Source organism: Chanodichthys erythropterus, chromosome 15, assembly GCF_024489055.1.
Source record: "Chanodichthys erythropterus isolate Z2021 chromosome 15, ASM2448905v1, whole genome shotgun sequence".
Taxonomy (NCBI): Eukaryota; Metazoa; Chordata; class Actinopteri; order Cypriniformes; family Xenocyprididae; genus Chanodichthys; species Chanodichthys erythropterus.
This window is the reverse complement of record NC_090235.1, coordinates 8,294,832-8,316,401: the sequence shown is the minus strand read 5'-3', so window position 1 is coordinate 8,316,401 and position 21,570 is coordinate 8,294,832. Positions and strand designations below refer to the sequence as shown.

Here is a 21,570-nt window from a genome sequence, read left to right as displayed (position 1 = left end):
GAAGACCAGCAATAATAATTTTCATTTTCATTACATAATAATGGCAATATATACATGTCAAAGTCAGATACGCCCCTTTGCCAGCTGTGATGCCTGGTTACTGGTTTAAACTTGGCCCAGGTTAGTATAAGATCTTTGGGTCAGCACACCTTAATAACTTCAACAATGATTGCCAATTAAGTTTAGAATACAATCAACCAATTACAACCCAGTTTAGGTCAGATAGCTGCTAATGGTGGATATTTTCATGAATCGAAAATTTACGTTTTTTCTATGTATAAACTGTTTATGTAATAAAATATGTTTTCGTAGTTTGTGTTGTCCCTTATCAGTGCAAAATTATCACAAATTAAAAAGGATTCATGCCAATATTGTCCAAAACCCCACTTTTCTAGGCGTTTCCAAACTTTTGGAGGGCAGTGTGTATATATATATATATATATATATATATATATATATATATATATATATATATATATATATATATATATATATATATATATATATATATATATATATATATATATATATATATATATATATATATATATATATATATATAATATATATATATATATTATATATATTAGCATTTTATCAGTTTAAAAATATAAATTATATGCGTGTATAATTATATATACACACAATATATCTGTGTGTGTTTACACATTGTTTGAACTGTAATTTTTCTGAATGATTTTTCTCAAAGTATGCATTTGGTATTATTCATTTTATTTAATTTTTTGTTTAACTTTATTTAAATAAATTAACAAGAAAGTGAAAAGTGCATTTATTTTCTTAAGAACCACAGGCCAAGATGAAGTAATAGATTTATGAGAGCTTGTTTCATGAATGAAGCCCACTGCCGTTCTCTCCATCATCACGAATGACAGATTTTCACACGCACACACTTCGGCGCAGCATGCGAGACACTCGCTCGTCAGCTGAACACAGTTTCCCACTTGCCTAAATCTGCCCCTGTATCTTAACTGTAACTCAGATGCCTTCTGCTGAATAGATCTCCAGGTAAAGACAGATAAAAAAAGCAAGACTTGGAAGATAATCATGCTTTAAAAATATTCAGTCTCAGAGCAACACAAACAGAGAGAAAGAGAGAGTCCATTTGTATGTATATGTGAGAGATGTGTTTGAATGCGTGTCATGAGGGGCTCACAGGTTGAAGACCACCATTACTGTGTGTTTAGGGGCAAGAAAGATGAGCTGGTTACCTTGTGATCGTCTCCTGTTTCTACCATGATCTCGAATCAAATCGAGGTGGTCCATCCAATAACAAGTGGCCAAATGTTTTTCATAAAGGCCCCATTGTTCTCTTCTCCAAATAGTTTGCAATGAACAAAGTAGCACATTCCCCCAATTCGTCCACTTTAATTACCCTATAAGAGTCTTGTATAAAGCCACTGAATGGACTGTAGTGTTGATTAAAGCTCATGACTGGGTGTGGAGTACTGCATGTCTCTCAGTCACTCCCGTCTGCTCTGACCGGGGACCCACCAGCACGTGCTCTAGGTGGATCAGGGGGTGAGAGGTCAAGATGCACAGTCCGCTTTACATCATAGAAGGATACAGCAGCGACAGAACCTCTGGCGGCTCCCGCCCACCGATGGAGGCGGAGTCACGGGTGCAAAGTAGGCGTGAACTTTAATGTTGGGCAAGTGAGTCTAAAGAGGGAGATGGAAAAAAGGAACAATGTTAGGGGAAAAAGAAGCTCACTGGCATATGATAAAGCTTCTGCCCTATCATACTGATTACTCAAAAAAAAAAAATATTGTAAATAAACATGTACACAACCTAAAGTTTAAAGGGTTAATTCACCCAAAAATTAAGATTCTGTCATTAATTATAATAATTCCTTACATTTATATAGCGCTTTTCTAGGCACTCAAAGCGCTTTACATATTGAAGTGGGAATCTCCTCAACCACCACCAATTACTCACAGTCATGTCGTTCCACACCCGTAAGACCTTCGTTCATCTTCGGAACACAAATTAAGATATTTTTGATGAAAACCGAGAGCTTTCTGACCTCCGATAGACTGTTAGTTATTACCACTTTCAAGGTAAAGACACTGTTAAAATAGTCCATGTGACAATGTTATGAAGCGACAAGAAGAGAATATTTTTTTGTGCGCAAAAACAAACAAAAATAATAAAAGTGCGTTAAAAAAGTATTCTGTTTGCTTCATAAAATTAAGGTTGAACCACTATAGTCACATGAACTATTTTAATGATGTCTTTACTACTTTTCTGGGCCTTGAAAGTGATAATGTTGCAGTCTATTGGAGGCCAGAAAGCTCTTTGATTTCATCAAATATATCTTAATTTGTGTTCTGAAGATGAACGAAGGTCTTATGGGTGTGGAACGACATGAGGGTGAGTAAGTAATTTTCATTTCTGGGTGAACTAACTCTTAAACCGATACATATCAGCATACATCAATCCATTTTGAGATGATCAGCACAGGCTGATGTGTTGTGTGAGCGCCCTCTTGTGTTCATTCTAAAGACTTGTCAATAATGTTATTCTGTTGTCTATTATTTTTCATTGATTTTAATACAATAACTGTATATTGTATAAAACACAACTGTATAAAATAAATTATCATTTTAAGTCATAAAATGTGTCCTATTGTTTAATCCTACAATTTACAATAACCCAAAAACGAATGTTATTTCTTTTAAATATCCATTTTCTATATCTATTGTACATATCTCCAATGTTTAGGGATGTTAATAATTTTTTGGAAAGAAATTAAAACTTTTATTCAGCAAGGCTGCATTAAATTGATGAAAAGTGACACTAATGGCATTTATAATTTAAAATAATTGCTTTTTTTTTTAAACTTTCTATTCAAAGAATCTACATTCAAATATTCCAAATATTAAAATCCAAAATATTAAGAAGCACAATTGTTTTTAACATTTATAATAATAATAATAATATATATATATATTTTTTACAATTACATTAATGAATTTGGCAGATCGTTTAAATTCTTTCAGAAAGATTTTTCTTTTTTAAAGAAGAAATAAATACTTTTATTCAGTAAAGACGCATTCAATTGATCAAATGTGACAGTAAAGACATTTATAACAAAAAACAAAATTTCAAATAACTGCTGTTCTTTTGATCATAATATTCAAAGAATCCCGTAAAATCATGGTTTCCACAAAAACATTAAGCAGCAAAAGTTTTGACTGATAATAAGAAATGTGACACTGAAGACTGGAGAAATGATGCTAAAAAATGCAGCTTTAATCACAGGAATAAATTACATTTTAAAATATATTCAACTAGAAAACTATTATTTTAAATTGGAATAATATTTCACAATATAACAATTTTTACTGTGTTTTTCATCTAATAAATGCAGCCTCGGTGAGCAGAAGAGTCTTTCAAAACCACAGAACCTAATAACTTCAGATTTCATGATGCATCACATAATCAACGAAAAATCAAATCAGAGCAACTATTTACACTTATAATATCTATTTAAATTCAATTCATAAATGTCTGTGGACCATCCTAAATCTATCTATCCATCCATCCATCCATCCATCCATCCATCCATCCATCCATCCATCCATCCATCCATCCATCCATCCATCCATCCATCCATCCATCCATCCATCCATCTATCTATCTATCTATCTATCTATCTATCTATCTATCTATCTATCTATCTATCTATCTATCTATCTATCTATCTATCTATCTATCTATCTATATATACACACACCAAAAATGTTTTATTTTAAGTATCTAATTAACTCTAAGTATCTATTTAACTATGTTTTGCCTCTCTGTGCATAAAAAAGGTCTTACCCTCAAGCGCTTGATGCCGGCGCGGGTGATTTGTTGACAGTCATACAGCTCGATGCGGTCCAGGCTGTGACAAGTTTTCAGATGCTCTAATGAAGCGTCTGTAATGAGCGGGCAGTTGTCGAGCTCGATCACCTCCAGTCGGTCATGAGCACAGGGTCCGCTGCCCAACTGCCTGATGCCGTCATCAGTGATCAGCTCACAGTGGGACAAACTCTGAAACATGAATGAGAACAAGATGCTTTTCTGATAGAAATACATAAGCCAATAACACCCAAGAAAAGTTGCAGAAATTATTAGTATTAATTACATATACTTATTAGTTGTTCAAATTAATTGCAATTAATCACATATATAAAAATTAGCTGAGAAAAGCCTTCAAATGAAAATAAGACATTGGGACATTATTGTGGCAGATTTTTTTATTATTAATCACACCAGATTTACACATTAAATTGACCTCTAAAATACAAAATAAGTTTTTTTAATTGTACGTTTTGTTTTTTTTAAACCCTTACCAGAACCTGGAGTCGAGGGCAGTGTATAGATAGCTGGATGAGCGTTCCATCTGTAATCTATAGAGAAAGAGGTAACATTATAACAGGGCTTTTATATACATTTATAAATTTAGAAAAGCAACGAACATTGTGTGAAAACTAAATGGAGATTATCATACTATCATAAGATTTGTGAGTAATTTACAACATGAGAGAAATTTTGAAATTAAAAAATTAAAAGGTACCCTAAAACTTTTTTTTAAAAAAAGATGTAATATAAGTCTAAGGTGTCCTCTGAATGTGTCTGTGAAGTTTCAGATCAAAATACCCCATAGATTTTTTTTTATTCATTTTTTTAACTGCCTATTTTGGGGCATCATTATAAATGAGCCGATTCAGGGCTACTGGCCCTTTAATTCTCGTGCTCCACGCCCACGGAGCTCACGCCTGCCTTGAACAGTGCATAAACAAAGTTTACACAGTTAATATAACCTTCAAATGGATCTTTACAAAGTGTTCATCATGTATACTGCATGCATGCGTTGGATCATGTGAGTATTGTATACTGTTTTATTGTTTACATTTGATTCTGAATGAATTTGAGGCTGTGCTCCGTGGCTAACGGCTAATGCTACACTGTTGGAGAGATTTATAAAGAATGAAGTTGTGTTTATGCATTATACAGACTTCAAGTGTTTAAAAATGAAAATAGCGACGGCTCTTCTCTCCGTGAATACAGTAATAAACGATGGTAACTTTAACCACATTTAACAGTACATTAGCAACATGCTAACGAAACATTTAGTAACACAATTTACAAATATCACTAAAAATATCATGATATCATGGATCATGTCAGTTATTATTGCTCCATCTGCCATTTTTCGCTGTTGTTATTGCTTGCTTACCTAGTCTGTTGATTCACCTGTGCAGATCCAGACGTTACTGGCTGCCCTTGTCTAATGCCTTTCATAATGTTGGGAACATGGGCTGGCATATGCAAATATTGGGGCGTACATATTAATGATCCTGACTGTTACATAACAGTCGGTGTTATGTTGAGATTCGCCTGTTCTTCGGAGGTCTTTTAAACAAATGAGATTTATATAAGAAGGAGGAAACAATGGGGTTTGAAACTCACTGTATGTCATTTCCATGTACTGAAATCTTTTTATTTGACTATGCCGAGATAAATTAAATTTTTAATTCGAGGGCACCTTTAAAGGGTTAGTTCACCCAAAAATGAAAATTCTGTCATTAATTACTCACCCTCATGTTGTTCCAAACCCGCAAGACCTTCGTTCATCTTCAGTACACAAATTAAGATATTTTTGATGAAATCCGAGAGCTCTCTGACTCCATACACGGCAATATAAATCAACACTTTCAAGGCCCAGAAAGGCAGTAAAGACATTGTTAAAAAGTCGATGAGAATACTTTTTGTGCTCAAAAAACAAACAAAAATAGCAAATTTATTCAACAATTTCTTCTCTTCCCTGCCATTCTCCTACACTGTTGATGTAGCAAACACAGTGCAATGCTTCCAGGTTCTTCATCAGAACGCCAGCTCAGTATTGGCTGATGCTGTTCACATGAGCAGCATGACACATGCGTGTGATACTGACGCAGGAGCCAGCGTTTTTTCCAATAATGAGCCGGAATATTTTAATGATGTCTTTACTACCTTTCTGGGCCTTGAAAGTGTAATTAAACTGTTGTCTATGGAGGGGTCAGAGAGCTCTTGGATCAAAATGATCTTAATGTGTGTTCCGAAGATGAACGAAGGTTTCATTTTTGGGTGAACTAACCCTTTAATTGTATTGAAAGAAGAGCTAGAAGCAGCCACTGTTGAGCAGCAAACAGGTATTCGAAGCTGTGGGTGTTTCTGGAATCTCAAGAACCTCTCCAAGCAGGCTGGAAATTGTGCTACAACTACAGTGTTTGAGGACAGGTCAATGGTGACGTTGCCCAAGGGCAAAAAGACAATAAAACCATAGGCTTGCATTATGCAAATGTGTTACTAAAGAAGTAAAAAGTATAATGTGGCACTTTAATGGCTAATTTCCACCAAGCGGTATGGTTCAGTTCAGTTCAGTTCAGTTCAATACAGTACAGTACAGTACAGTACGATTCAGGATAGTCAACCCTGATCCGGCTTGTGTTTCCACCGCCAACAGTACCCTTACATTATAGGCCTGGTGTATGCTAAAAAGTAGCGATTGACAGTAAACAACAATGGAGGACATACAGCAGCTTTGTTTGAGCAAAGGCTGAAGGCTGCAAGGAAAAACAGCTGAAAAGTACACATTGTGTTGTTATTCCCCTTCCCCAGTATTGTGTTGTTATTCCCCTTGTAGCACGCAATGTGATGATTCTCTGTCAACCAATCAACATTCTGCAGTGAGTGTAGCTCCACCCTTTTGGTAGCGGTACTATTGTGCTAGGTACCTCAACAGAAGGCTCCCAAAAAGTGGTACAGTTCAGTATTTGGTACCATTCACAACTTCTGACAATGGAAATAGAAATAATTGTGTACTGTACAGTACTGAACCATACCACTCGGTGGAAACTAGCCATAAGAGTCTCCAGAATTATCATCAGCAAAAGTGATGGACAACAAAAAAATGTATTTATTATTATATATTTTATGAAATGTAATGTTCTTAATGTAGTATGTAACAATATTTTAACATTTTGTAGTGTTGTATTTTCATGCGTTACTCCCTTAATGCCAACCCATTCTGACTTACCTGTACACATTCTTCTAAATCCATCTTTTCTAGTTCATGACAATTCTGTAAAATAGGAAATGATGCATTTGATTTGTGTTGTTAGAAACTCTGGAGGTTCAGCACAGATGGAGGTTTGTGTTTGTCGGATTGTTTACTCACCCGTGCAAGTGAGGTGAAGCCTACATCTGTAAGCTGAGAGCAGCGAGCCACCTCTAATATTCTACAGAAACAAAAAGATCAATGGTTCCAAGTTTAACCCTCTGGTGCCGTTTGCATGTCGGTCAAATTTGTTTGTTTGTTTTTTCAATGAAATTATCGTACTGTATTTTAGTTTGATAATGTTTTTTTATTTAATTCTTTGTATTTTTAGGGGATTTTTATGGTTTTAAATTATGTTTATGCAGTAGTTATAATCCATTTATTCACTTTTTGAGCATAGATCTTAAATGTATAGATGTATAGATTGCTTTGGAACACAGACTTAAGTTTGGTCTCTTTTTAAAGATTACACTTGGCAGATTATTGCTGAAAAAAAGTTTAAAAAAGTGAGAAAAAAAAAGTTATAAAATTGTAATGAATCTAAACAAGCTGTGTTCCAAATTTGAGGTTGACATCTCAAAAAATTAGCTTTCGGTAAGATTTTGTTTGGGCGCAGTACCAAACATTTCCACAAGATGAGATTCGTCTCCCATTCTTTTCCAATGTGGTCATTTTTGACTACGAACAATACAAGTGTGACTATTTTTTTCAGGACCATTTAACTTTTTCGAATCATGTTCATGACTTGTGTGTGTTCACACAGCCAAAACCGTTACTGAATTTCGTTCCATTCAGATGAAGTAAAAAATTCTAAAAAACAAAACGTAAAGTTTTTTTGGTCAAAAATGACCCAACAGCACCAGAGGTTAAAAGAGGATAAACATTGGGTAACGTCTAATTGCATGCAAATGCATTAGCGGATATGAGTGCGTGTTATGTACCTGAGACGGGGGCAGTTTTGGCCCAAGGCATTGAGAATAGCATCTGTGATGTTTGCACAGCCAGACACACACAAAGACTGCAGCCGATGGCACCCGCGACAGATGGTTATAAGACCTTCATCTGTGATCTGCTGCTCGATTCACACACAGAGACATACCTAGATGAGGAACCCATCCGCTTGGACATATTCGCACCCATCCGATGTATGAGAGAATGTAAATGTGTGTGTCTTACTGAACATGTCTGCAAATTGAGTGTGACCAGCTCTGGACAATGTGCTCCAATATGCTTAAGTGCTTCATCTTCCAACTATAAAGAGAGAAAACATAAAAGAGAGACCGATAATGTGTTACTAAATGATTGGTTGGATTTAAAGAGACAGTACACCAAAAAATTGAACTTCTGTCATCATTTACTCACCATCATGTTGTTTCAAACCCATAGAATACAAAATGAGGAGATTCAGTGACATCAAATCAATGACAATGAAGAATCAATGACAACAATTACCATAAAAGTATATATATTTTTACATATACATATATTTTTTCTTTTTGTCTCTTGTTTTTTTTACCTTATCAAGTTATTATTGCATGAAAAAGCAGGTTTCAATGTAGATAACCATGGTTAATCTAGATGTTAAAACATGAACCATATTTTCAGGTTATTTGATGGATCATTTTTTAGTTTTTGGGCCGCTTGCATCAACCAATGCCCTGAGATTGGGTCGGGACTATAGTATTTAGTAATATTTTTAAGCTTTTGTTTTTATAATTTGACTTTCATTTTAATTTTAGTCATTTTGTTATGTGCTTTTCATTTTTATTAGTTTTTTTTATTATTAAATATGTCTACATTGCTTTATTTAAAGGGGATCTATAATGCCCCTTTTCACAAGATGTAATATAAGTCTCTGGTGTCCCCAGAATGTGTGTGTGAAGTTTCAGCTCAAAATACCCCACAAATCATTTATTGTAGCTTGTAAAATTTTTGCCCATATTTGAATGTGAGCAAAAACACGCCATTTTTGTGTGTGTCCCTTTAAATGCAAATGAGCTGCTGCTTCCAGCCGCTTTTCAAAAGAGGGTGGAGCTTTAACAGATCGTGCTTCTGTTGCTCAACAACAACAAAGCTGGAGAATCTCACGCAGCCAAAACTAATTCTTAGTTCATGTTTACTAAAGTAGTTAACTAACAAAACCTAACATTGTAAAGTGTTACCACAAAGGTGAATAAATAAAAAATAAATTTCTCATCATTAAGTCATGTTAAGTCAGCTAATGCATTAACTAATGTTAATAAAAGAGACCTTATTGTAAAGTCTCACCGTTATACTTTATTTTAGCTTTATATCAATTCAAAAAGCTATAAGTGGGTTTAAATAATGTAGCAAAAGGGGAAGAACAGGGAAAAGGGCTGTAAGATTAAGTTAAAGTTCAGAATCACCTGTGTGCAGCCCTTGAGGAACAGGCCTTTGAGTCCCGGACAACATCTCACAAGCGCTTGTATGCCGTCTTTGGTCACCTGATCACACCACGAGATGTTCAACTGCTCTAGCAAAGGACAGCCCTCGCTAAAATGACACAGAGAGAAGTCATTTAGCCCTAGAGAAGCATTTTGCATAATCAGCAAGTATGTGCATCTGTGGCCTCTGACCTCAGAGCTTTGAGGGACAGGTTCGTGATTGAGGTGCAGGAGGCGAGATCCAAGTGCTTCAGTTTGGGACAAAATTTACTCAAGCTGTTACAGGTACTGCAAAAAGAAAGACAGAAGTTCAACAGAGATCAAAAACATTTCTCTCTCTCTCACACACACACCTTCACCCACCTGTCAGTGATCTTGGTGCAGCCATTAAGGCTGAGCAGCTCAATATTTCTGCAGTTCTGGGCAAATGTTCTACAAGAGACAAACACATTTTAAAACATGATTAAACTTTAAACAATTCTTGAATTTTCCAAGTCACAATAATGTCTTTAGTCTAAATGTAATGCCCTTCAGAATGGAAAGCATTACTAAACTCATGTATGAATATTAAAGAGGCAATCTACTTTCTTGACAGGACTCAAAGTCAGCATAAAATGGCCTGAAAGTTGCAACAGCCTTTTCTTCCTTATTGCGATGTATTTCTGAGTGAAATGGCTTTTCAAACAAGACAACATGTAGGGTGGGACTTGATTTTGCCCATGGGGTATTGATTGCAATCTCATGTGAGTGACAGGTTGTCCCGCCCTCACGCCAGTAAAAACGTCATCAGAGAAGAGATGTTGGTGCAAGAGGGAGAGGAAGTTATTTTGAATAAAGATTACAAGGGTACATGAATTTAAAAAAAATAATGATGTAGACGGAAAAATCATTTAAAATAAATACTACAATACTCCATCAAAAATAAGAATTCATTCATTTCACGGTGACTTTAGGCTAATTCACCTAAAGAGCAAAATGACAAAGTATTTTGGGTGTTCAAGATTTAATAGTTTCATCTTTTTGCAATGAAAATGTGCTCATAAAGCATTCATCTGCTCCCTCATTCTTACCTGAGTGCACTATCTCCGACTCCGAGACATCCTCTAAGACTCAGCTTCCTTAGGAAGCCTCCACACCGCTTTGAGATGTTCTCCACCACACGACCCTGTTCATGAAGAGATTTGTAAGATGTATTAGCTACCTTCATATTTGAAATTCTGTGTATTTTAATAGTTAAAGCAAAATGTTGACTTCAACTGTCTTGTTTGGAAAAGAAAAAGTCTCAAAAATGACCTCAATGTCTCTCTGGAAGTCAAAGAGGTCAATGCGCTGCCAGTTACTGCCATCCAGGGCTAACAGGTTCCATGACTAAGAAAATGAGAGCAAGTGAGAAACAGAAAGTCAATAATCCCCTATTGATAGATATATACTAAAAAAATATTATTAATATGTAAGATATAAAAATATTATTATACAAGAACTTCTTCCTGCGGAGCCCCATAAATGACATATGGGCAAAAATCTACAGTAGTGGCCAAAAGTGGTCTCTGGAGGAGATATTTGTTATTGTTGAATTTGACACAACAAGTTTGATTAAACCATCAAAAGAATGAGGAAAATATTTGACATTTTTATAATATTTTAAATATGATGGAAGAACAAAAAACTAAACTTGGATAAGTTATTTATCTGACAAAAATATTTTTCAAATATGAAAACTACAGCTACAGGTTTTTATTATACTATGCAAAAAAAAAAAATTATTTATATTTTGTTGGTTTCTTGTTTTGCATGTCTTCATAATTTCTTTGTATCACAGCCTGGACAAAAATTAATATGCAATTTGGCATTTTTCAGACCTGCCAACCTTGGAAAATGTTTTCAATTACCAGTGTGACGGGACGAGACAAAGTTTTTTATAATTTTTTACATTTCAGAGAATACAATGCACAAAGCACACACACCCATCTTCGTTAATCTAATTTTGACTGTTAACGTTTTTTTTTTATTTGACCATTCAAAATTTCACTACACCTGTTCAAAAGCATTTTTTTAATTCATGATTAATATTGCATTGCATAATGTGTTCTTATACAAACTGACAACCAAAAGTGAATCGCAATCATATATTTAATATGGACTAACATGATGGTAGTAGTTGCTTGTAATGCTCCACACTTGACATGGGGGAAAAAAAATAAAAAATTTATATATGTGGAGCATTACAAGCAACATATAATCCACAATCCACAAAATATTGTTTCTGGAGGGCTCTTAAAAGCATGAAATAAACTTAATGTGGCACAAAACACCAGTCTACTCTATGAAGTCCCTTGACTAAATTACACTTACTCGTGAGACTTGTGCGCAGCGGCAAAGTGTGACTACATCCAGAAATGAAAAGATTCTGTGGAGAAAAAAAAAGACAAAATCAAAACCATTATCAAACATCATTAACAAATAGTTGTGATAGAGCGTGTTATTAAAGTCAGTCATTATTTCTATGCTATAAAAACAGCAAGGATAAGGAAAGATGAAGAAGACAGATGATTAATACTATTAACAAGAAGAGATTATTAAAATAAGGAAATGAAGCAGGAAGAAAGAGAAGTGCTGAATGGGTTTCACACCAACCGTAACAGCAGTTCCTTCGGCAGCTTCTTGTTGATAACAGCCTCATCGTTATTGGAGAACATCTGAGGAGAGAGAAAGACATTCATTTATAAAACTGTGTGTCTTGAGAGTTCAAAGGTCAATAGCGTTTACAGTGTCTTAAAGCAAATCACGCACTTTAAACAATAAAAAAAGACGACAACACTTCAGTTCGAACCGCAGAATGACAGGACAAACGGTGGCTGATTTCTGTCTGTGTGTTTTGTTGAAAAGTGTATTTTGTATTCTTATACGAGAGAATACAGAGGCTTTGGTTTTATAACAAAGTTCTTTAAAGGGGTGGTCTGAAATATCCAGTTTCATTCTAAAATTTGTAACTTCTTCCTGAGTCTTTCCATCATTGTCGACTCCGGTTTGAACAATGTAAGGATGAACACCGTTACTGACAATCCTCATTTTGGCTGCGTGAGATTCTCCAGCTTTGTTGTTGTTGAGCAACCGAAGCGCGAGCTGTTAAAGCTCCGCCCTCTTTTGGAAAGGGAGCCGAGAGCAGCTATGGAAGTCAATGGCTACCGTCAACAGGCGAAAGAAACTTTTTCTTTTTTGGGTGAACTATCCATTTAAGCCTATTCTCACACTAAAATGCATGTTTGAGCTGTTTACACTGAAAGAAACTTGCACTGACACATCTTAAAATATATCAGATGCACACAAGTACTCCTTTTAAAAGCTACTTAAATGTTCTAATTGAACTAAGGCCTAATCCTGGCTTTATCTAATCTCTGTTTGTGAAACCAGGCCAACAATTCATAACTTCATAAATTCATAATTTTAGTACATCACTTAAACTTGAACTTATTTCAGTTAATTGCCAAAGCAACACTGGAAATTTTATTTGAGGTTTTCAATTACTGAAAATAATTTTTAATAGTTTTAGTGTGAGATGCCCAAAAATTTATCACACTCTAGCCTCAAAATGGACTATATTTGGAAGTGCCAGTTGGAAACGGGTATTACAGTGGCTAGCAGGATTATTCTGAGACACTGGAAGATAGTGAAAGCCCCAGAACTGAAAGACTGGGCTAGTGCAATGATAGAAATTGCTTCTTATGAATCTATGCTAGAGTAAATGGTGTCAAAGAGGATGGGTTGTCTCCTTGGGAAGAGTTCTAGACATATATTACAGTAACGAATAAATTGACACTGTCTTGTATTGTTCTTTCTGTTCCAACTGTGCCTATAGAAATCTGTAACATTGTATTATTATTATTATTATTATTATTATGATGTTGTACTGTAGTTACCCTTTCACCTTCCAAAAACAAAAAAAAGGGACTATATTTGACCATATATTTCCCATTGAAGCTGCCTTATAAGGTTAGTCAAGGTTTCTTGCTCTCTCTCTGACCTTTAGAATTGTAACAATCTCTTGCAAAGTTTGTTTGCGCTTCCTCAATCCCACACAGTGTGTTTTCACACATTCTGTTTTCTAGCTAATGGTAATGCTAACAGCAGGAGGAATGTCTAAGACTAGTCCCTGTTTATCTAGACATAATATTTTCACTGCACTCTAAGAAAAGTTTGTAAAAATAGGATCCGTGTTAACAGGAATTTTCCATATTGATTTTTCACAGGGGTTTTTCCCATATTTTACGGATTGCATTGTGTTGTGTTGTAGGGTTAAAGGAAACGTTCGTAAACTTGACAGATAATGGCAGAAAATTATCCAGAAATTAGGCAATTCACAGCACTTGTCTTCCTTCATCCTGTCACTTAATCTGCATAGTGCAGAATGTATTATAACTAGATTCATCTGAAAAAAGAAATTTAATCCCAAGTTCTGTTTTTTTGCAGCTGAAATATAGCCCTATATGCTTGACTTTGTGCCAAACATACTACATGAAATTAACACCAGAGGTCTTATCCTGGTTTCATCACACCACAAAACCTTTTTTCCCAGTGGTAACAAGAGATACAGATTGTCTTGCTGAATAATTCAGACCGGACCGGATGTTCAAGAGAAGTAACGACCTCACATCCAAAAATAGTGGAGCGCACATAAACTGTTCTGTGTGCATTGGACGGTCCGTTGTAAAAACACAGAAACACATTTTCCTTTTGTAACCCTGTCTTGATCTGAAGAAGAATCCCAACAGTCTGGGATCAAATTGATTCACTAATCAACAAAGAAAATTGCCAAGAAAACCAGTGTCCAATCCCATAAGAATCACCTCAGTTAATCACAGGTGATGGCAAATATTGAATTCAAAGTTTTAGTTCACCCAAAGTCATTATTTACTTGGCCTTTTTCCTTTAAAAGAATGTTTCAAATGTTTTTCAATACAATGAAAAATGAGTACGATTGCAGATATGACCAATAAACAAAATAAAAGTATACAGTATGACTTGTGCATCATATTTCAACTCTTCTGAAGCCATATGATAACTTTGTGTCAGGGAAAGGACATCATTTCACTTGTTATTCTCTGAAAACACTGTGTCAATGGTTCAGAATAAATAGTGCATAAGAAACCATTCACATCAAGGGTTATAATGATAACTGTAAAGTTTTAATAAGCATCCTAATTCTATGAAGATAGGAAAGTCTTCACTACAGATAACAACACAGATGAACAATATCATAGGAATCACAATTTTTCCAGCTGAAGGTTGATAAAAACATTCATAGCCAATCAGAGTCCATCTGACATTAAAGAGATCAAGCGTTTAAAATGACAGACGACAACAACTGCATGTGCATATAATAAACTGTTTATTATAAGCATATTAGTGTGGAAACCAATATAGTTATATTTACAGTTATCATTCTTGGTGTGAACATGCTTGAAGTCTTTTTCTGAGCTTCACAACCCCAAAGCCTGTTTACTTTCATTATGAAAGCGGAAACACACATTCTTCTAAACATCTCCTATTGTGTTTGCACCACTGAATAAAAAATAAAAGAGGTAATTGTGACTTTTTTCATGCAATTGTGAGTTTACATCTCGAAATTAAAACTCTCAACTGCGAGTTTCAGAAAGTCAGAATTGCGTGATATAAAGTTGCAATTGTGAGTTATAAAGTCTTTTTTTCCTCTGAATTGGACTTTATAACTCCCAATATAACTCCAGTTTATATCTCACAATTCTGAGAAAAGAAGTCAGAATGGCAAGATATAAACTCACAATTGCAAGAGAAAAGTCAGAATTGTGAGTTATAAACTCGCAATTGCGAGAAGTCAAAATTGCAAGATATAAACTTGTTATTGTGAGAAAAAAAGTCAGAATTGCAAGTCATAAATTCACAATTGCAAGAAAAAAAAGTCAGAATTGTGAGTAATAAACTTGCAATTGCTAAAGAAAGTCAAAATTGCAAGAGAGAAAAGTCAGAATTGCGAGACAAACTTGCAACTACAGGAGAAAAAGTCTGAATTTTGACTTATAAACTCAAAATTGCGAGAGAAAAAATCAGAATTTTGATTTATAAACTCTAAATTGTGAGAGGAAAAGTCAGAATTGCAAGAGAAAAGTCAGAATTGTGAGGTATAAACTTGTAATTGTGAGAAAATAAGTCAGAATTGCAAGTTATAAACTCACAATTACAAGAAAAAAAGGCAGAATTGTGAGATATAAACTCGAAATTGAGAGAAAAAGTCAGAATTGCAAGAGAAAAGTCAGAATTGTGAGGTATAAACTTGCAATTCTGATTGGTTTTCTCACAATTACAAGTTATAAACTCACAATTACAAGAAAAAAAGTCAGAAATGCAAGTTATAAACTCACAATTGCAAGAAAAAAAGTCAGAATTGTGAGTAATAAACTTGCAATTGCTAAAGAAAGTCAAAATTGCAAGAGAGAAAAGTCAGAATTGCGAGACAAACTTGCAACTACAGGAGAAAAAGTCAGAATTTTGACTTATAAACTCAAAGTTGTGAGAGAAAAAGTCAGAATTTCAAGAGAAAAGTCAGAATTGTGAGGTATAAACTTGTAATTGTGAGAAAACAAGTCAGAATTGCAAGTTATAAACTCACAATTACAAGAAAAAAAGTCAGAAATGCGAGTTATAAACTCACAATTGCAAGAAAAAAAGTCAGAATTGTGAGTAATAAACTTGCAATTGCGAAAGAAAGTCAAAATTGCAAGAGAAAAAGTCAGAATTACAGGAGAAAAAAATCAGAATTGCAAGAGAAAAGTCAGAATTTTGAGTTATAAACTTGCAATTGCGAAAGAAAGTCAAAATTGCGAGAGAAAAGTCAGAATTGCAAGACAAACTTGCAACTACAGGAGAAAAAGTCAGAATTTTGAGTTATAAACTCAAAATTTCGAGAGAAAAAGTCAGAATTTTGAGTTATAAACTCGAAATTGTGAGAAAAAAAAGTCAGAATTGCAAAAGAAAAGTCAGAATTGTGAGGTATAAACTTGTAATTGTGAGAAAACAAGTCAGAATTGCAAGTTATAAACTCACAATTACAAGAAAAAAAGTCAGAATTGGGAGTTATAAACTCGCAATTGCGAAAGAAAAAGTCAAAATTGTGAGAGAAAAAGTCAGAATTGTAAGAGAAAAGTCAGAATTGCGAGATAAATTTCAGAACTGTGAAGTATAAATTCGCAAATACAAGAGAAAAGTCAGAATTTTGAGTTATAAACTCAAACATGCAAGAGAAAAAGTCAAAATTGCAAGATATAAACTTGCAATTGTGAGAAAAAAGTCAGAATTACGAGATATAAACCAAAGTCCATATTTGCAACGCCTCCGGGCAGCTATTTCGGGCATCCAAGACCAAGTCCTTTCTTTTTAATTGGGGGAATCTCAAAAACGGCTTGGAGAATTCACAATTAAATAGCATATTTCAAATCAACAACAAAATCAGACATGACCTCAGCTAAGAAAAACAAACAAACAATATGCGAGATAGCTTACAGCTATTCATTATTATGAGCTGTCCCATTTGTGTTTCCTTTTCACCTATCCATTCTCTATGGGGCGACTTTCCATTTGATTGTTTGTTTAAGAATGAGCCATGTGGTGCCTGACTGCAGACTGTAACAAACCAGGAATGACTGATCACTTGTTTCCAGAAACACTCTATATCACCAGATGACTTTTCTCATGACCAGTTCCCTTTCATATCTAAATGTCTCCTGTAATTGTTTTTACATGGGTGAATCTCACAAAGACGTGTACAGGTCATACTTCAATACCACTAATAAAATAAAATAAAATAAAATAAAATAAAATAAAATAATAAAATAAAATAAAATAAAATAAAATAAAATAAAATAAAATAAAATAAAATAAAATAATAAAATAAAATAAAATAATGATTTAGTTTATTACTGAGAATTAGGGATGTGCAACAATTAATTGTGATAAAGCGTTTGCAAAATAACAGTCTGCATTTACGTAATATATGTGTGTTCTGTGTATAATAATTATGTATATATAAATATTTTATATATAAATTTAACATTTTTCTTAAATATATAAATGTATGTGTCTGTATTTATATATTGATAATTATTATACACAGAATACACACATATATTACGTAAACACAGACTTTTATTTTGCAAACGATAAATCGTGATTACTCGTTGCACATCCCTACTGAGAATATTTTTCTCATTAGAATAATAAGCATTGAGAATACATGAACTACAAACAAATTTAAGGTCTAAAACATATGTAAATGTATAGAGAGCATATATTTCATCCCAATATCAAAAAAGAGAAAAGAAAAAAAAAGTTTACTATTTCTCTCTCCATATATATATTTATATATATATATATATATATATATATATATAATACATTTTATTTATATAGCACTTTTAAAGCTAAAACAAAAAGTTCACAGGAAAAAGCATTCAATGACTATAACATAATCAGTTATTAATATTTAATTGGTTCTCTCTTGTTTCTTGCTTTACTAATATTTGAGTAAAGAGTGAAGGTGTCAATTTTCCTAGTCCGGACAATCATTTTTGCCTTTTGACATTTGATTGATTGATTGATTGATTGATTGATTGATATACTTTTATTCAAAGCGTAGTAAGATCCTTCCTTCTTTTGTTGTATTGTTGAGTTGGTAAAGCAGCAACTCTTTATTTTGTTTCCAGGTCTAGTGACCTGTGACCTGCAGGCTTTCTGAATATCAATATGACTTTGCACTCATTTCAATATACAGTAAACCGCTACTGACTACAGTTACTACATTTTCATGACAAAATAGTGACTTTCAGGTTTACACGTAATGCAACACAGTTTCCTGCTCTCTGATTACTGACTATACATTCTGTTGACACACAAACAAACCCATTTCCATGGTAACATTTAGGTCAGTGCTGACTGAGTAGCCAAGATACAACTGAAGAAAAAGCAGGAAATCTACAACATACAATCTACAAATTTTCAGTGTGGCACAATAATGAAATTGTAGCATGGCTGTGCTCTTTTTGCCACTGCAATAGCCAAATGCAACTAATTATGTAAGGCAACATGGCAAAACCATACACACAAACAAAATAAGTCCACCAGCTGATGCTATATCCCAGTTTTCTGACAATATCGATACAATCAAGCAGCCAAGCATATTATGAGCTGTCAGTTATTTGTAAAGATAACTCTCATGCTGCTGTCTCCAAAACAATGTCCAGATAATCACTCCGATCCTAAAAAAAGAAACAGGCCTAAGCTGGCAACAATGCATTGCTTCTTAAATACTGATTACATCCATGCCTTTGCAATAGAAATACTGAGATTAGGCCTCGTACCTTTACATAGTTATCACAGTTTCCACTTAAATGGTTATTGTAGTAAAGTCATAATGAAGTATTATGGGTCTTTCAAAACATTATAAGAACCTTTTCAGAATGCATGTCATTTTATGGCATTTGCAGCTAGAATACTAAGTAATGTATGCATCACAAAGGAATACTTAATGTTTATTGATCGTTTTGCTATAGAAGACGATAGCAAATTTTAGAGATACTTGTTTACAAAAATAAAAATTAAAATGACATACAAAAAGGACATTATAGGTGATTTGGATGTAATGTCACACCCTAGATGGTTAATATGGTTTCGAAAGCTGTTCACTGTTTATAGATAGTTAAGTAACAGTGGTAATGTGGTAGAAACTGGATACCATCATAAAGTTTGGTTTGGATAGTCTTTTTATCAGAGGGTAGAGCAAAATAACAAATTAATCTTTAGTAACTGGCCTACAATGTTTCACTCTGAATGCATGTGCATTGCAACTACAGACAAAAACAAACTAACAAACACATCAATGCCATGTGTCTCAACATCACGGCTATTTTTCAAACCTAGTGAGCTCCCTATCTAGACAGCATCACAGGCGCCCGAAACTGCAACACGCTCCTATGAAACCACGAAAATGCAGTCTAGCTAGTCAACTCACTAAGTTTTGAGACACACCCGATGTAAACATAGTTATAACTTGTTTAAACAAGGCTGATATTCCGTCTTCAAGGGGAACAACAAACTAAATGTTGTCGTAAACCGGCCCAACTGTTTTCTGTGGTGATGCATTTAGGTGCGATGTGTTTTAACGCGTAAAGGCCCGTGTATATATCCAGCTTTTGTTTTGGCCGGCTGTTTTTCCCCCACTTCAGCCTGTGGGCCTAGCACCATTATCCGTCTCCTATAATCTCAGCTAACCAGTTTAATTTATAAAAAACCATCGAAGCGTACATCGCAACCTACTGTTGCTTCGCGTAAATAAACGAGAAATATTAAAGCACCTTTTGTGGCACACTAAGCTTTGAACAATGGTTGTGTTTATACTACAATCCGACACAAAGTAGACTTCACAAGAAATAATATATAGCGACTTGAAAGGGATATAATGATGGATTTGACGCTGCCTTTGGTCAACATACATTAATGAATGTGTTTTACAGACTGACAAGTGATTAGAAGAGCTGAACTTATATGATTGCGGAAGCTCGGCCTCTTCTGCAACAACACTTATAATCCTCCATTATTTAAGCCGTTTAGGAGTAAAAACGTAAGATTATTTACATCGACATGTCAATCTGGAAATAAACAGTGGCTACTCGCCTCAAAGCGACTCCGAGAGACGCCGTTCACCTCCTTACCCATCCCGAACACTATAAAGTCGGTAAACCGGAGAGGAAAAGCGCGTCCGGTTATTAAAAGGACGTAGATGTGTCGGTGCCGCTGGTTTCCGTCGAGCTCATGCCGTGTTTTCACTTAATTTCATCGCGTTTGTATATGGCGAAGATGCAGAAGAGCCCCAGTGGTTGAAGTATGAACAAATGAAGCTTATCTCCTGTTGTGTTGCGGATCACCCCCTCCCCTTTACCATGACTAGATCTCAGACTGTTTCCCTGTCTGTAAACTACAATTAACTCAGTGTTGTTCATAAATATTGCTGTCCATAAGAATCTGTCAGACTGAATTCATATTTAATAGCCTACTTTAAAGCTATGTGTGTAGCCTAATGATATGGTAGGCTAACTGTAGTAAAAGTAACAAGTGGACAGTGTTCATGGTCTTTAAGGTCGAATATAACTATTTTATGATATAGTATTACCAGTTTTATAGTTGTCATGTTACCAAACTGGTAAAATATTATATATATATATATATACACAAAAACAAAACAAATGAGCTACATTTCTGATTAATTGAATGTATTATTTGTAGTTCTACAGAGAAAGTTAGTTGTTTGTCATTCTGAGGAAATTAAAACATTTAGTGTTTGCAAACTACTTGGGAAAAGTGCAATAGTTTGTTGTAATGTAGTATGGAAAGTGTACAGACTGTAAATCATTTGTTTTCATGTATTGTTATGCTCGTTTCCGGGTTTGGTGCGTCAGCTCTTCTTTCAGCGGTCTTAGCCAATAGAAACTCAAAGATGGTCTTCGTCATTTGACGTAATCGTGGTGGTAACACGAGGCAGCGTTTTCCCAAACATTGAAACAGCACATATCAGCTTAAGGTAAATAGATACATATATAATATATATATATGTATTTATATTCATAATTATCTTTCCCTACTCTTAAAAGGTTAGTTATTTTGCAGAACTGAAAACAACTAAATTGTAAAATGAACAGTTACTGCACTTCTGTTCTAGGAATAAACAATCATAAAGTGCTTTCATACCATAATTTACAAAATTATCAATATACAACATTATTAATATAGAATAAATATCAAAATTCTTTGACTATTAGATGTTCACAGTTTAAGATTTAAACCTCTTCAAGTAACAAACAAGCATTATTGTTAAACACAGTAAGTCCAAGCAGCTTACACTGAAAGAGAAACACACACACACACTTTGGGTTTTATGTTGTTTTATGGGGACTTTCCATAGACATAATGATTTTTTATGTTGTAGGCCTACAAGTATTTTCTTTCCCCCACCTCTAAACCTAAATTCACCCATCA

The 21,570-nt window shown here is 34.4% G+C and overlaps 1 protein-coding gene across 1 annotated transcript; it reads right to left on the bottom strand.

Moving 5' to 3' along the window:
• Positions 1 to 592: 592 nt before the first annotated feature.
• fbxl20 (F-box and leucine-rich repeat protein 20) lies at positions 593 to 20,434 on the bottom strand. Its single transcript, XM_067411510.1, has 15 exons — positions 20,212 to 20,434; positions 12,148 to 12,209; positions 11,866 to 11,920; positions 10,807 to 10,881; positions 10,584 to 10,678; positions 9,877 to 9,945; positions 9,706 to 9,801; positions 9,496 to 9,622; positions 8,285 to 8,359; positions 8,050 to 8,180; positions 7,229 to 7,289; positions 7,088 to 7,132; positions 4,359 to 4,415; positions 3,844 to 4,056; positions 593 to 1,679 (listed from the first exon to the last, which is right to left on the bottom strand). The coding sequence occupies exons 1-15, from the start codon at positions 20,251 to 20,253 to the stop codon at positions 1,572 to 1,574; spliced, it is 1,311 nt and encodes a 436-aa protein (XP_067267611.1). The 5' UTR covers positions 20,254 to 20,434; the 3' UTR covers positions 593 to 1,571.
• Between the last annotated feature and the right edge of the window lie 1,136 nt (positions 20,435 to 21,570).

What these genes read in the sequence shown, in the direction of transcription:
- fbxl20 (XM_067411510.1), bottom strand. Translation starts at nt 20,253, where the DNA reads ATGGGTAAGGAGGTGAACGGCGTCTCTCGGAGTCGCTTTGAG. An exon ending in GTCGGAGATAGTGCACTCAG is followed by an intron (nt 9,946 to 10,583) that starts GTAAGAATGAGG and finishes TGTCTCTTGTAG; the next exon opens with AACATTTGCCCAGAACTGCA. An exon ending in TCAATTTGCAGACATGTTCA is followed by an intron (nt 8,181 to 8,284) that starts GTAAGACACACA and finishes TGAATCGAGCAG; the next exon opens with CAGATCACAGATGAAGGTCT.